Below are 15,768 nucleotides of genomic sequence, written 5' to 3' on the forward strand. Positions count from 1 at the left end.
CTTTAAAGTCCATTTTAAATCATTTAGGCTAGTTGTTTTAACTAACAAACTAAAGCACATGTAAAGTACTTAATTAAGTGTTATTCAGGATTACGTTTAAAGTGAATATATTTTAAATGTAATAAATTGCAACTTTGTCATTTCAAATATATTTAATTAAATACACATGGCATACAAGTATCATTAGAAATTAGATTAAAGTATATTTTAGTTACCATAAATGCTTCGGCAGTGCATTTTAACCATAAATATAAAGATGTACGTAAGTCCTACTTAAGTGTGTCAAAAACACTCTTTAGGTTCAGCTAATTTAACTTTAAACTATAATACATTTTAATTTAATTGCAAATAACATGCAACAAATAACAGATATAATACGGATCTGTTTGATTTCAAAGGTGCATGTGGTTCATGGCTTTATTCTTTATTGAATTTTTAAAAAATCCCTATGGAGAATTTTAATGAGAAAAATACTTCAGGAACCCAGGCCGGTTATTGTTGTGCTCTGTTGTGATTTTAAATGTTTATGATTTCACAGTTCAAATTTCTCACTCAGTGTTTGTCAAAATAATACCAATGTGATTTACTTTGACAAAATCATGCAGCCCTTTTTATATAGATTTTGATATTTGTTGTTTTGCTGCCGGTATGAGTGTGTAGCCCTCCAGGCTTGGAGTTTTTCCCACAGGTCTGTTTGTGGCATTGTTGGTCAGTAGGTCTCTTTATCTGCGTGTAACCACATGTGTGTGCATAGTTGTTTGTCTTGCTGGTGTTTCCTGTCTGTCTGTCTGTGTGTGTGTGTGTGTGTGTGTGTGTGTGTGTGTGTGTGTGTGTGTGTGTGTGTGTGTGTGTGTGTGTGTGTGTGTGTGTGTGTTTCCTGTTCTGTCTGTCAGGCAGCATGACTCCCCTCTGTGAGAGTGTGTGAGCTGTGTTTGTGTCCAGGTTAATTAATTATTCATGCACTGTGAGTGAACACAGCCAAATGTAGTTAAGAGAAATACAGCAGCAACCCGTGAGCGCCCTCTGCTGGTGATCCTCTCACACAGAAGCTGTGCTTTACCCCCAAACACTTCAGATGACATTTATGCTGCCAAATCACAAACTGGAGTTGTCTTTAAATCACAACTTTCTGAGCTGAGAATGGTTATTTGTGATCATTTTCACTGTGAATGTTTACTGTACATTGTACGATTTCGTTATATGCATACACATTTTGTGTACTTTAGCGTGTAATACAGATGTTTGTGCATGTAAACTGTCTGGAAGGTTACAAAGCACAAAGACAACACAACACAAAAGAGATTTAATCTCATCCTGAAACGCCTTGTTTGTCCTGCCATCATTTCTGTGACTATAGCCCTATTCAGACGGGATTAACTTTACAAGGGTAGATGGAGTAATGTAATTTTACCACAGGACGTCTGTTCGCACGGGATAAGATATCTCAGTAAACTAGCAGAAGTGGGAGGGGTAACTCGATTTGCACATCGCCGTCACTCTCCTGTCGTCATGTGCGTATTACGTTGCTTCCTGATATCACGTGCGCAAACACATATAATCTATATTTTATTTATACATATGACCTCAGGGACCAGTTACCTTATAATAACAATTATAACAGTTATGTCCGGTTGAACGATGTATTAATTAACTTCAGATTGGATTGTGTTGGTAAAAGGCACTTACCTAACGCTAAAAGATGTTTCGTGCCTCTAACAAGTGCTTCGATCTTCTTTCTGATCTGAATGGTGTGTGGAAAACACTTGAGTTTTGCCACAGACTCGTCCCAGCGTCTAGAACGCAACTGAATGCTTTTTCAAGCGTCTCCATACTTGAAAAAACGCGGAAAACTACTTTTAAACAGGAAATGATGAAATATTTACTTACATATTTACAGCAGGTCTATTCTCACGGGATTAGTATTACCTGAGGTCATTTTTTCGGACCTTTTTACTGAAGGTAAAAGTCGCTGTAATCTTTACTGACATTGTCCGTAATGATTACTGAGATGGCACATTCGGACGGGACTAAAATCACAGAGAAGCTCTGGTAATAATTACTTTACCCCACCTCTCCATGTTCAACTAGTCCTGTCTGAATAGGGCTTGATACAGTATAATACTGTTTACAGCTGCCCATGATGCTTCGGGGGCTGAAACCTGATTATGGTAAGGGGTGTTCAATTTCTGGCATGCGCTCTAAGCGGTTGACCAATCACAACAGACTGGACCAGCTGACCAATCAGAGCAGACTGGGCTTTTTTAAAAGAGCTAAAACAGAGCGTTTCAGGCAGGCTTAAAATAATGTTTCCAAAATCGTTTCAGTGGTTCATCAACAGTCATAACAGGGTGAACGGCACTTCTGCATTCGCTTTGCAACCCTCTATCGGCTATAACCGCACTATGCAAGTTTGCCAGATCGGGTAGTGGATCTGTAGTTCAAATTTGACTTGCTTTACGGCAAGCGTTACTATAGCCGATAGGTGGAGCCTATATAAAAAATAGCCGTTTCTGATGTCGCAATACATCATACTTTAATAAAATCATGCAACATACTCTACTTTGTCTGTGGACATCGTTATTTCCAAAGCCGGTGAAAAAAGTGCTTAGGTGTTGCTTTAAGTAGAACCCGTTCAGAAATGTTGTTCACAGATCACTAGCTTATCTTTAAAAAGCCTACAAGTGTGAATTGTGTGTGTGTGTGGCATGTGTCACTCAGCGATGTGTGTATCACTGCCTGTCTTCTGAACACCCAGCCTTCATCTTTCTTATTTCATGCAGTGCGAATGCCGCAGGAAGTCAGGATGACCTGGGCGACGACACCGAGCCTGAGGTCGGTCCATCGCTGCGAAGAGACCGAGACCGAGAGAAGGACAGAGAGAGGGAGAGAGAAAGGCCCCGTAGGAAAGATGCACATGACCATGGTGAGTTTCCTCAGGTCCGCCCTGGCTGTTTTGTGAGCAAGGCTTGTTTGCTGAGTGTTGTGTGCTGCAGGAGGCCGGTTGAACGGTCACTCTCGGCCGGAGCGCAGACAGGAGACCGCGGGCTACGAGAGCTCGTCCACGCTCATGAGCAGTGAGCTGGACACCACCAGCTTCTTCGACTCCGAGGAGGACGACTCGGCCAGCAGGTGAGACTTGCGCTGAGAGACTTTCAACACATGAGAAACAAGGATTTTTCTGGCTCTTTTAAAACGGAAGTCTGATGTAGACATAATGTATGTAGACTTTCACAATGCAAAGCTCCTAGTCCACACAGTGTTTATGAAAACTCATCAACAGGGCCATTAAATGAAAAACATTTCCTGCACAGTTTTTTCTCTGCTTTCATGCAGCCATTAGTGGAAACAAATTGTTTTTCTCCTCTGCCGGTCTACTATTGTGGTATCTATGATGTCTAATAAACCCACACTTAAAATGCACGTTGGTCAGTCAGACTGTAAAGAGAAAAAGCAATCTACTCTACTATTAGCACCTTGAGAATTGTTTGCATTGTGAGATTATTTTTTAGGACAATAAAGCAGATTTAGCCCCAATTCACAATATTGTAATGCATCTGGCATTGTCTTTCTCATCATGATCATTTTCATTACACTATATTACATTACATGCATACAGTCCATTAAATTATTACAGTAATACAGTGTATTAAATTATTATAATCTTAATAATAGTAAAATAAGATATTTGTTAATCTTTTTTTTTATGTTACTGTAATGAGAATGTACTTCACATCACAGTAATGAGAATTATGGGGCAGAATGATGATGCACTTGATGGGCCTGAAAATAATGTAAAAATGCAAAAAGTCCTAGCAGTTTATGCACAGTATGTTTGCATAAAGATAATAAAATCTCGAATTAAAAATATTTTGCATTTTTACTAAATTTTAAGGACATTTAAGCTTAAGCGTTAACTATTCTGGAATTTACTAGAGGTCAGTATTAACAAAGGTAATTTGCATGTAGGCATGTTGAAATTTTACAGACAGATTGTAAGAGTAGAAACTATTCATGTTAAGTATAGAATATGGCTCCTTTAAACACAAACGTATCTCCTCATGAAGATGACTTAATGCACATTCAAATCACATGCTCTGGAAAGCCAACACAAAGCATGGTTTTCCATGGTCTGATACACTACCACACTAATTCAAAGGATTGGATGGTAAGCATCACATGACTATCAGGACCAGTCAGAGCTGAGAGGACTGTAATGTGCATTATATGTGCACAAAAGACACTAAATATGATGTTTTGAAGATTCATCTGTGATGCCACTGCAGGTTCAGCAGCTCTACGGAGCAGAGCACATCGTCACGTCTCATGAGACGCCATCGGCGCCGCAGACGGAAACCCAAAGCACCCAGGATGGAGAGGGTGAGACTCCTGTGCCTGATAAACATTGTGTTTGTGTCCGGCTATCAGTGTTGAACTGTCTCTTTAAGTGTGTCCTCACCTCTCGCTCTCTTTCTCTCGATCTCTCCAGTCCTCATCGTTCAGCAGCATAACTGACTCCACCATGTCTCTGAACATCATAACTGTCACATTAAACATGGGTGAGTATGTGCACATGTATATCTGTGTGTCTGCCGTCGAACATTCGCCACTCTTTTAAAGACAACATGAACAAAATTCACTAACTTCAGTAATGAGACAGAAATGTAGAGCAGGACTTCAGTTATCAGACACAGGTAGCTAAAGAATATTGGAGAATGTGCGCACCAAATCAAATTGAAATTTTAAATAAATTAAATAAAAAAAACATAAGGCCTGAAGTCCAACCCAGCTAACAGGGAATGTTCTCATGTTCTTTCACTATCGTTATGTAAAAGTTATGTAAATGTTAGTAAAAAACTTTCCTGAAATAATGTTCCTGTAACATTCACATAAACCAAGAATTTTTTTTGACATTTTCAACGTTTAAAAAACATTCAGAAATAACGTTTTAATAACATTTTCAAAATGAGTGAAGGGAATGTTCCTTTAACGTTCACATTAACCAAGAAAAAAACGTTCTTAATACGTTAAAAAAACTGGACGTTTTCAATGTTTAAAAAACATTCAGAAATAACGTTTTCCTAACCTAATGGGAATGTTAGCAAAGCGTTCTGACAACTTAGTTTTGTTAGCTGGGAAGATCCCATAGGACAAAAATCATTACCTAAGAATTACAAAATGTGTGCACACCGGGATTTGGTTCTATGCATTGGTTGTTCTAAATTGGCCCGTGGGTGTGTCGCTCCAGCCGATAACGGCGCATGTCAAGGCGGGACTTTATCGTCCGTGTCTGAAGCTCAAGATCCAGAAGCCCTGCTAAAGGCTAGGGGCCGCGTGTGAATGTTGTACAAACGGTAACTGAACATTTCTGCATACTGCACCTTTAAGTAGACAATATTATGGGGAAGTCATGCCTACGTAACTAGAGAGAAGTTTGTCATTTTTACTAGAGGATCCAGTTATGGCATTTTTATTAAACATTAAAAGGTAAATTGAAAAATAAAAATAAAGAAACGTGCACGGATGAATTATTCACAAAAATTCATCTATATCATGTATTTAGAAAATGCCGTATGTTTCTTTTAATTTACTATTTAAGTCTTCGTTTAATCATACAAGAGGTTGAGGATGTTATCAGAGCCCGTCTACGGAGAGCCTGGCCACTCCCTATTAAGTCCTATTGTACCGAATTTTGGTTGTAGTTCCACCAGAGTTCCACTGGGGGCGATCACCCATGAGTGCAGAATGAATGGAAGTCTATGGAGCTAGACGGCTAAATTTGTCTCTTTCACCCGATCGCCGTTGAGAAATCTCAGATTTGATTGTAGGTTTTGCAAGTTCAACATGGGTTATAGGTCGAAAGTTGAATGAACGAGTACTTATGCCTTTTTGATTTCTTACAGGTTGAGTTGTTGTTGCCCATAACACGCTAGCATTCTGCTAATGAACGCTGATTGGTCAGTGAAGGACTGATTACGACCAGAGATACCGCTTGATGGTCTTTTAAAACAACAAAACAAAAACTCTTCGAGCACGTGTGTTTCCCTGTGTCAGTTGTGTTGTCGATGCCTCGAGAGAAAAGAAAGTGCAGAGCGCGAAAGCACTAAAGTGACTGAAGGATTGCCGTAAAGCGGTATCTCTGGTCGTACGATGTGAATGACGTCGTTGACATTTTAAAAGACTTTTTAAAGCAAATAAGTGACTCTAAAAAATCTAACATCCAGCAATGTGTAATTTCTTTTCATCTCCTTTCGAATACAACATTCAAATTACTAGACAAAAAATTATATCCTTAGAAAAGTGGATTTTGATGTGTATAGCGCCATAGACCTCCATTCATTCTGCACTCGTCCTGTGAGCGCCCTCATGTGGAACCAGAGTGGAACTGCAACCAGTTCAGAAGCCGGAAGTGTAGTGAGAGTGGAAGTTCTCCCCTTATTAGACATTTTCTGATGTTACTAAATTTTAATGAAAGTTTCTGAAAATAAAAATTGTGAATAGTGTTTTACAGCACTCTCATTATACTAAATCTATACTTTGCTCCTCATCTCTCCATTTTGTTTTTCTCTCTTGCTATAGAGAAGTATAATTTTCTGGGGATTAGTATAGTCGGGCAGAGTAATGAGAGAGGTGATGGAGGGATCTACATCGGCTCCATCATGAAGGGCGGTGCGGTGGCTGCTGACGGACGCATTGAGCCTGGTGACATGCTTCTGCAGGTCAGTCACTCTGTCATGGTCTGTTTCGGCTGTTTCTAAGAGATTTCTAAGAGTTGCTTTTGTGTTGTAGGTGAACGATATCAACTTTGAGAACATGAGTAATGATGATGCAGTGAGGGTGCTGCGAGAGATTGTCCATAAACCTGGGTAAGAAGTGGATGCTGTGAAGTTCGCTTCTCATGTTACGGGCTAGATGATATTTATATCAGCACTGACGTCGTGCATCTTCACGTTTACAGGCCCATCATACTGACTGTGGCCAAATGTTGGGATCCAAACCCCCGTAGCTGTTTCACCCTCCCAAGAAGTAAGAGAGATGCTGGGTTACAGTGCTGTTCAAGTCAACCTGAAGTGGTTATCGCAACCATTTCACTTTCACAGTTAAACTACTTTCTTTTACTGTTCTTGACCTTTTTGGTAGCAAGTGACCAGGCCGTTGGCTTCCCCTGTGTTTGTCCAGGTGAGCCGATCCGTCCCATAGACCCTGCTGCCTGGGTGTCTCACACGGCCGCTATGACGGGGGCGTACCCAGTGTACGGTATGAGCCCTTCCATGAGTACAATCACCTCCACCAGCTCCTCCATCACAAGCTCCATTCCAGAGACTGAGCGTAAGTGTTTATCCACCCACCCTTCCCATAGTCCACCTCTGCTGTGCCCGCTGTCTGTCGCCAGAGGATGACTTCATCTGCCAGTCCACTGCTTACTGTGTTTCGATCGTAGCCCTTATCAACTGAGTGTGTCAAATGAAAATCAAAAATTTGTCTTGAATGAAATACAAAAACTGTACATTGGAAATTAGGTCCACCCTTGTGGAAAAGAAGCAGAGTCAGTTCATTCACATTCGGAGATCGACTATTTTTGACTGTCAAAATGCCGGCGGACACAGCTATAGTGAGTTGTTCAAAATCTTTATTTTTAGTAGACTCTGTGTACACAAACAATGTTCTCAATGCTCGAGTTCATGTGTAGAGCCCCTGGTGATACTTCGAGCAAAGTTTCATGTTGTGTCGAGCCTTCTTAGTGTTTTAAAAATAGCGATTTTGATGCTATCATAGTCGTGCCCCAAGCACTCCCATTCAAAAGGTAATTTGACTGAAAACGAAAATACGGTCAAACTTAAAAGTGGCGTTTCCATTCTAATTATGCTTTTAAATGAAAGTTTGCATTTTGGCAAGAGTTACCCTTTAAAGTACCGGTGAACCGGAAGTAGCAACTGATTTTACTTTAGTGTTGTGACGTATTTCCAAGTGAAATGTAATATCGAATAGAGGGCAGGGTTTTATTTTAGCGCACCTCCTCTCCATCTCTCGCTCATAGCAGACTGACGGTTGAAGGGGAGTGGTGAAGCGTTTTCAACCCAAGCCGTCAAACTGACATCATTGGAAAGGGAACCTCATTCCAGACCAGAAGTAACTTTTCAGATTTTGATTACCATGATTAGCATGACAAACAATGTTTTTCTGAATATTAACTTGCTCGGATTAAATGTTCACCTTAAGACCATTAATGTGTGCTAACGAAGTAAATATGGTCAATTTTTAATTTCATGAGGACTTTAAAAGAACATACTTAAGAGTGAACTGAATGTAATGTTTTTGGACACTTGATATTGTAGCCACTTGTGCTTGGGAGTACTTTGGAAAACAGTTGTCACTTACCAGTCGACCGCTGCTTCAAGGAAGAAAAAGAAGGTTATTGTTCAATTCTATGCAGAGATGCTGGCGAGTTCTCTGGGTCCAAGCTCATCTCAGATGGTCCAAAAGACCATCGTGACACAGTGGTAAACATGCCTCTGTCCCAACTTTTTTGGAGTGTGTTGCAGCCATCAAAATCAAAAATCGTTTATATTTTCAAAATACAATTAAATTGGTCAGTGAAAACACTGGAAATCTTTTCTTTGTACTTTTATCAGTTAAATACATTTTAAAGAGAATTAACAAACCACAGATTATTGCATTTTACAAAATTATCATTTTTTAAAAAACAAAAACCAACAAAATTCTGGAAATGGGGTTGTACATTTGTTTGAACATATTTTTAAGATTTGAAGCACACTACAAGTGCACATTGATTACAATTAAGCACACTTCTTTTTCACAAGGGAAATTCAATTAGTAATGTTTGAGAAATCAGAAACTCTTCTCAGATCAGTTGGTAATGGCTACAGCACCTTGATGTTCTCACGGAGCACATCTTTGTAACTCTCCCACATCTGTGGACTGCTCTGCACCTTCTGACTGTGCTTTACTCTGCAGGGTTCGAGGATTTCCATCTGTCCATCCACAGTGACATGGCAGCAATAGCCAAAGCGATGGCATCGCCAGAGTCAGGCTTGGAGGTGCGAGACAGAATGTGGCTGAAGATTACCATCCCAAATGCATTCATAGGTAAAACTGCACCCTCATTCTTTAACATTCAGAAACTAATCTGGGCGTGGGGAGGAAATACCACCTAAAATAAATCTACATTTTTCCATAATTTTCAGTATCTATCCAGTTTACAGCCACTTTTGTATTTGATTTGATTGGTAACAGCCATAATTGTTCTGAATAATAATTAATTTCAAAGAATTGAAATATTTGACATAAATGCATGTCACCATAAATGGATGTCAAGTGGATTTTTATCTCTTTTAAAAGAAATTAAATGGAAGTAGCAACAGATTGTTTCTTCCATATCGTGCTGTACATCTGAGCATAACGGATTAGCGAAAAAGGCCAAATGTAGGCGGGACTTGGTTCTATTCATCAGATTGGATGATTGATTGGATGTTGAAATGTGGGCGTGACACTCAAAAGTGGAGGCAGATGAACGTGAGCTTTCAGGGTGGATTTAAGTGACTAATGATTGGGGAAGTCATCAAAGAGAAGGCGTTTTCACCGGAAGATCCAGTTATGACATTTTGATTAAACATTACGAGGTTATAATAAAAGAAATGAAATGTATGCACCGATGAATTGTTCACAATAAAATAGATGGGGTGATTTTTAACATGATGCCCACTTTAAAAATGTAATTTTCCACTTTTTTAATTTTAAAACATCAACATACAAATGTATTTAGACACTTAAAGGGATCTTTTACTGATCTCTGGGAGTCCATATAATGCAAGTGAATAGGTTCTGAAATGACGACGCTCCAAAAAGCACACACAGTCATCGTTACATTAATCCGTACGACCCATGTGGAAGAATCAATGTCTTCTGAAGCGTGTTGTGAAGCTTGACAGTCCACTGCACTTCTCACGTGAGCTTCACAATGCGCTTATGTTTACAGCCCTTAAAAGCACATACGACAGTTGGACAAAAGTGATAGTTTATATGATTAAACATATTACTATTTTTCTTACATACAGTTATCACTTTGCTTTAGAAGACATGGATTCATCCACTGGGGCTGATGGGTTAAAACAATGATGGCTGTGTGTACGTCAACTTTCGAACTCACAGAGATGGATTATTTGTTTATAAAAATCTTTGTTTGCGTTCATAACTCATTTAAATGAGGGTGAGTAACTGATGAGAGAATTTGTATTTTTGGTTGAGCTATCTCTTTAAGAAAGATAGTATACTTTTCAAGCACCAAAACATTACACAAATGTTAGATTTTTTATTATAAAACAATAGATGCGCTGTTCAAAATGAAGACAGACAGTATTTGGAGGGTTTGTGGTTGTTAATGTTGATAGTTAATGTGATGAATTACACCTGAGCATATTCTGCTAGGACAACAGTGTCTTCAAAGGTGAAATATTTGTTTTTCCTATCAGGTTCAGATGTGGTGGATTGGCTGTATCATCACGTCGAGGGCTTCACTGACAGACGGGAGGCACGCAAATACGCCAGCAACCTGTTAAAAGCCGGCTACATCCGCCACACTGTCAACAAGATCACCTTCTCTGAACAGTGCTACTACATCTTTGGTGACCTCTGTGGCAGTGAGTGCATGATCTTTAGATCTTAGATTTCTCCCCACTCTTTCACGTTGAAGCATCTTTTATTTATTAATTTGAAGTAAACTCTATTTCCCTCCTGTTTGTTCCTCTTCTCTCTCAGATATGGCCAGTCTCACCTTGCATGACCATGATGGTTCTAGTGGGGCGTCTGACCAGGACACTCTGGCCCCGTTGCCCCACGCTGGGGTGGCTCCCTGGCCTCTCACCTTCCCTTATCAGTACCCGATCCCTCACCCGTACAATCCCCATCCAGTGCACGATCCCACATACAGCTTCACTGCAGGGGGCGGCAGCGTCGGTAGCCCTCACAGCGAAGGTGAGACTGCATCCTACCTGGGGGCTTGGGGCAAAAATACCACCAAAATATACAAAAATGCCCCTCAAATTCAAAATAAGGGGGCAAGTAAGGCCTCTATACAATTAAACTACATTTATTGCGATTAAAGTGAAATAAATGAAAAGTGTCAATTGATTCTTCAATTTCAAAGATTTCTTATTACATGGATTTTTGCAGCCTTGAGCATTATAACCAATCACAAGTTTCTGTATTCATTGGCCAATCAGAGACATTTAGATTAGTCGTGATTAAAATTAAATGTCAATGTAAAGTTTTCTTTTTACGCTGTTTTTGCAGCATTATAACCAATCGCACATGTTATAACCAATCGCAACATTAGAACCATAATATTATATGAATTTTCATAATATTTCAGCCTTACCCTGTAATGAGTTACTGTTTTTTTTAATTTGATCATTTATATACTTTATGTAGGATATTTAAAATTACATTGATCCCATAACATTATGCAATTGTTGTGTAAATGCATTGATGCCAGCAGCTTTAAACAGTCTTTATAAGTGTACATAAAAATGCCACGTCAGATGCAGCTTCTGTGCCAACTTGACAAGGTAAAGATGGCTTTTGTTGATGTTGATCAAATTAGTTACAAACTAATACCCTGATTGATAATTTAACCAAAAATGAAAATTCACCCAAAATTTCTTTCTTCTGCTGAACACAAAAGAAGATATTTTGAAGAATGTCGGTAGCCAAACAGTTGATGGACCTCATTGACTTCCATAGTATGGGGAAAAAATACTATGGAAGTCAATGGGTCATCCCCATCAACTGTTTGGCTACCGACATTCTTCAAAATATCTTCTTTTGTGTTCAGCAGAAGAAAGAAACTCATGCAGGTTTTGGAACAACTTGAGGATGAGTAAATGATGACATAATTTTCAATTTTATGGGTTCATTGTTTAAATTGAAATATTTTACAAAAGAAAACAGCATAGATATATTTAATTAAGGTAATTATTTTTCAAAAATGCCCCAGAAAATCACTTTCAGAGTGCAAATAATCCTTATCCTAACCCTGTATTAGGGCTGTCACTTTAAAAAAAAAAATCCTGTTCGATTTTTGAGACACAAGTGTTCATTAATCGATTGTAAAATCGATTTTCCTTGTCTAAACGATGTTTCCATGTATGGGCAAACCCACGGACAACTAACAGGTATTAGGACGAACGTAAAGAGGGCGCTTGAGACGCGCACAAGTCAGCAAATATTCCTGATGATTTATTGGAGTTAAGTTTCGTGCACAATGACAAACAGGAGTGCAACATTCTCGAAAAACAATAAGCAGAGTGGACTGCCATAACATCAATGAAAACATTACCTCAGTCTTCAACGTGGCTGTGTTTACGATTAGAAATGTCAAACAAATTTCACCTACGTAGGCGATTGCAGACTGTAGCCCGTAGCTGTATCTGTATTCATGAGACTGTCTGAATACCAGCAGAATTCACATTTTCGTAGTAAAAAGAGACACATTATGCAGAAGTATAATTTGCTGTTATGTGTGTGTGTCAGAGCCTGCAGTCGCTGTGTGACGCGCGTTCGCTGCGGGCGTGTCGTTACGAGCTGGACGCGCTCCGAGAGCTTCTGTTGGTTGGTCCGATTGATTGTGCAATCGATTTTCGAACGTAAAGTGACAGCCTCATCCGTTCATAAGGCGAATTCAGTGATGGAAAAACCATATTTTAAACAGAAAGTCTCACTTTTCCTTTTTTTAATTTCACTCACAGGTAGCCGAAGCAGCGGCTCGAATCGCAGCGGTAGCAAAAACGAGGCGAACGCAGCGGCTGGAGCGCAGGAGTCTGGAGGCCGATCTGGCAGTGGCAGCGAGTCCGAGAAAAGAGAGAAGGCTCCCAGCGAACGCTCTGCAGCGCCCCCTAGCGAACACAGCGTGCGTAGCTCACACACCATCCGAAGCACACACTCTCACGCCCAGAGCCTGGTGTGTGTACCGCCCGGCCTCCCTCCACAGACGCCCTCCGCAGCAGCAGCGGGCTCTCCTCCAGACCGAGACCTGTCCTCGGTGCCACCCGAACTCACTGCCTCGCGCCAATCTTTCCGCATGGCCATGGGGAACCCCAGCGAGTTCTTCGTCGACGTCATGTGATGTGCTTCAGGTGACCCAGAGGGCCGACTCAACATGCGCAGGCATGTGAAATCAAGAAAGAAAGATGGGGAGGAAGACCAGAAAGAGATGCATTGACATTTTAGCTGGTGGAGCGCGCCGAGTGTCCCTCCTAATGTCCCTCCTGTGTCCTGTGGCTTGCACTTTCTTCAGTGAAGAAGACCGGAACAGATCACGCATCCCATCATGCCCTCAGAGACCGGAGTTCTCTGAGTAATGGGGACTCTGTGGGATGCAGTGATGAAGTCTGAGTGAAGCTGAATGCTTGCTGGTTTTTGTGTACTTTTTATGTACTTTACCTGCATTTTATAATATTTTGTCCTCTGACCAGTTTATTATCCTCAAGCTAAGATCTGTTTATCAAGCAAAATGAAAGAAAAGCATGAGACATGGGAAGAAAAGTGAGGTAATCTTCTACTTCTTTAAATCACCTTTTGCTTTTTAAAGGATGAACAAATCATTTTTAATGATTTTAAAAAAGACAAATGCTATCAAAAGATAGAATCTTTGGCAATTATTTTGTATTTATGACTTTTAATTTTCTGCTAATAATTGTGGAGAGTGAGAGAGAGTTAAAAAAAGAGAGTTTTTAAGTTTACAGACAGGACTTTTAAAGTCTGCCTTACCTTCGGGTTAAAATGAATTTATTAAACATGATACATGATGTTGTTTTTGTTTTTAATAACGTGAACCAATGAATTGTGCACAATAAGACCAGGGACTTATATTAATTAAGTAGCTCAAGTCATTTATGATTTGATGTTGATTTAAAGAAATTAATTTGGGAGATATTCAGTTATTCTTTGTAATATTCTACGTGTGCTGAACCTGCAGCAGTGATGAAGATCAAAATGAACCTTTAATGTTTCAATATTATCAGCACCCCTGAATGAACCTGATGATGCACTATAATAATGTGATGAAGAGCAGCTCTCTTCACTCTCTCACTCTTCCTCAAACAACACAGTACTTAATATGTTAATGTTTGTCTTCATTAACCATCAGCACTCTGCTTTATTGTTTCTCTGTAAACCTTTGATCGTTTTTCTCAGATACATTTATCACATGTTTAATTATTGGAAAACAGTATTAAATGGTTCAATTTAATACTCACTGTACACTGTTTTATGACAAAACAAAACAAATTGTTTTATTTATAAATATAGTTTATTGCCTAAACACTTGAGTGTGGATCTTTCTGGGTTTTCTTGACATCACTTTCATTCTTTTGCAGTCGTGAAGACAAAACAAGACCTTCCCAGGCATGTGATCAGCAATAGACAAAAAAGAAAGAAATCCTGAACCGTCCTACAATTATTATTATTATTATTATTAAAAATATTTTTATTTGATTCAATTATTAAAGAAATAGCTTACTATTGCAATACGTGCTATTGTAAAAATTAAGTATTTATATCATCATTGTAATCATAATACATTATAATAAAATATATGTTATAAAAAACTATTAATAGAAATATTATTATTGTTATTGTTAATAATTATATATAAATATATATACAATTTTAAGATTTTTATTTTTTTTAATTAAAATAATAATATTTATGCTTGCCTTAATTTGTTTTCAAACATTAAACCCTTGTGCTTTTATTTTTGCGGAAAACTGCAGGGAGACCATAACGCTTCTCTTTGTTCTCTTTGACTTCTAAACGATTCTCCTTATAAATTTGGCAAGATGGTTGGCGCATGTTTTGTTTCCAAATACAAATTATGCAGAGTTTGTGTGGAGTAGCAGTTTGTGAGTCGAAACTGAAAACATAATTTCATCCCAACGGTTGCGACTTTTGATGATCGCAATAAGCCATATCTTGTTCTCACAACCAAAAGCTCAATGGTTTAACATTTGAAAGCACATTAAGGCAAACATAAATGTTAGTATTAGACTTTTATTGTTGTTCTGTTAAATAAAATAATACTAATAGTTAATCTATTTTAATATAAAAGTACTATATAAAAAATATATTATCACATACAGTTGAAACTAAAATCAAGTACATGTGCTTTAGTATGTTTGTCAACACAAGTGATAAAATAAGTACTTCTTTTTCAGTAAAACTTTGAATTTTACATTAGTTCAGTGCACATTTTAAGTATACTTCAGTATGTTAAGAAACACAGTCATGAATGTGTACTATATTTAAGTACACTTAAATGGCCTTTAATTAATTATTATATTATTGGCAAGTACAGTTTTTTAAAAACATACTTTTAAGATTTGAAGAACACTACAAGTGCACATTTGATACAATTAAGCACACTTCTTTTTCACAAGAAGCTGCTTTACTCCTGAGTTCAGGGGCGTCGGCTGATTTCCACTCGCACTTTGTTTTAACATGCTAGAGAATGATGGGTGGATTTTTTCTCATAGAGAATGTTTTCCCACAATGATTTTGACAGTCCGCTGTAGTTTAATGGTGGAAAATGTATTTTGTTCTCTTTGGCTGTCAGAAGAGCCGTTCTATGATTTACATTTTAACTGCATCAAAAGAAGATCCAGGGACAAGCTGAAATTTATATACAACTCAGACTGAACCAAATGATGAAGCATCTCGAGATGAAAAGAACATACTTCACATCTTATAAACAAACCT

The 15,768-nt window shown here is 38.7% G+C and overlaps 1 protein-coding gene across 1 annotated transcript in view; it reads left to right on the plus strand.

The window, feature by feature from the left end:
• Positions 1-14,332, plus strand: part of dvl3b (dishevelled segment polarity protein 3b) — a 40,252-nt gene extending 25,920 nt beyond the window's left edge. Inside the window, exons 4-15 of the mRNA XM_081371958.1 lie at positions 2,781-2,923; positions 2,994-3,129; positions 4,284-4,377; positions 4,487-4,556; positions 6,577-6,716; positions 6,787-6,863; positions 6,956-7,023; positions 7,177-7,326; positions 8,974-9,105; positions 10,488-10,655; positions 10,774-10,989; positions 12,762-14,332. Coding sequence (XP_081228084.1) covers positions 2,781-2,923; positions 2,994-3,129; positions 4,284-4,377; positions 4,487-4,556; positions 6,577-6,716; positions 6,787-6,863; positions 6,956-7,023; positions 7,177-7,326; positions 8,974-9,105; positions 10,488-10,655; positions 10,774-10,989; positions 12,762-13,138 — 1,771 coding nt within the window. The 3' untranslated portion in view covers positions 13,139-14,332. The remainder of the gene's footprint in view (positions 1-2,780; positions 2,924-2,993; positions 3,130-4,283; positions 4,378-4,486; positions 4,557-6,576; positions 6,717-6,786; positions 6,864-6,955; positions 7,024-7,176; positions 7,327-8,973; positions 9,106-10,487; positions 10,656-10,773; positions 10,990-12,761) is intronic.
• The last annotated feature ends 1,436 nt before the right edge of the window (positions 14,333-15,768 follow it).

This window comes from Scardinius erythrophthalmus (assembly GCF_964197995.2).
Source record: "Scardinius erythrophthalmus genome assembly, chromosome: 8".
Taxonomy (NCBI): Eukaryota; Metazoa; Chordata; class Actinopteri; order Cypriniformes; family Leuciscidae; genus Scardinius; species Scardinius erythrophthalmus.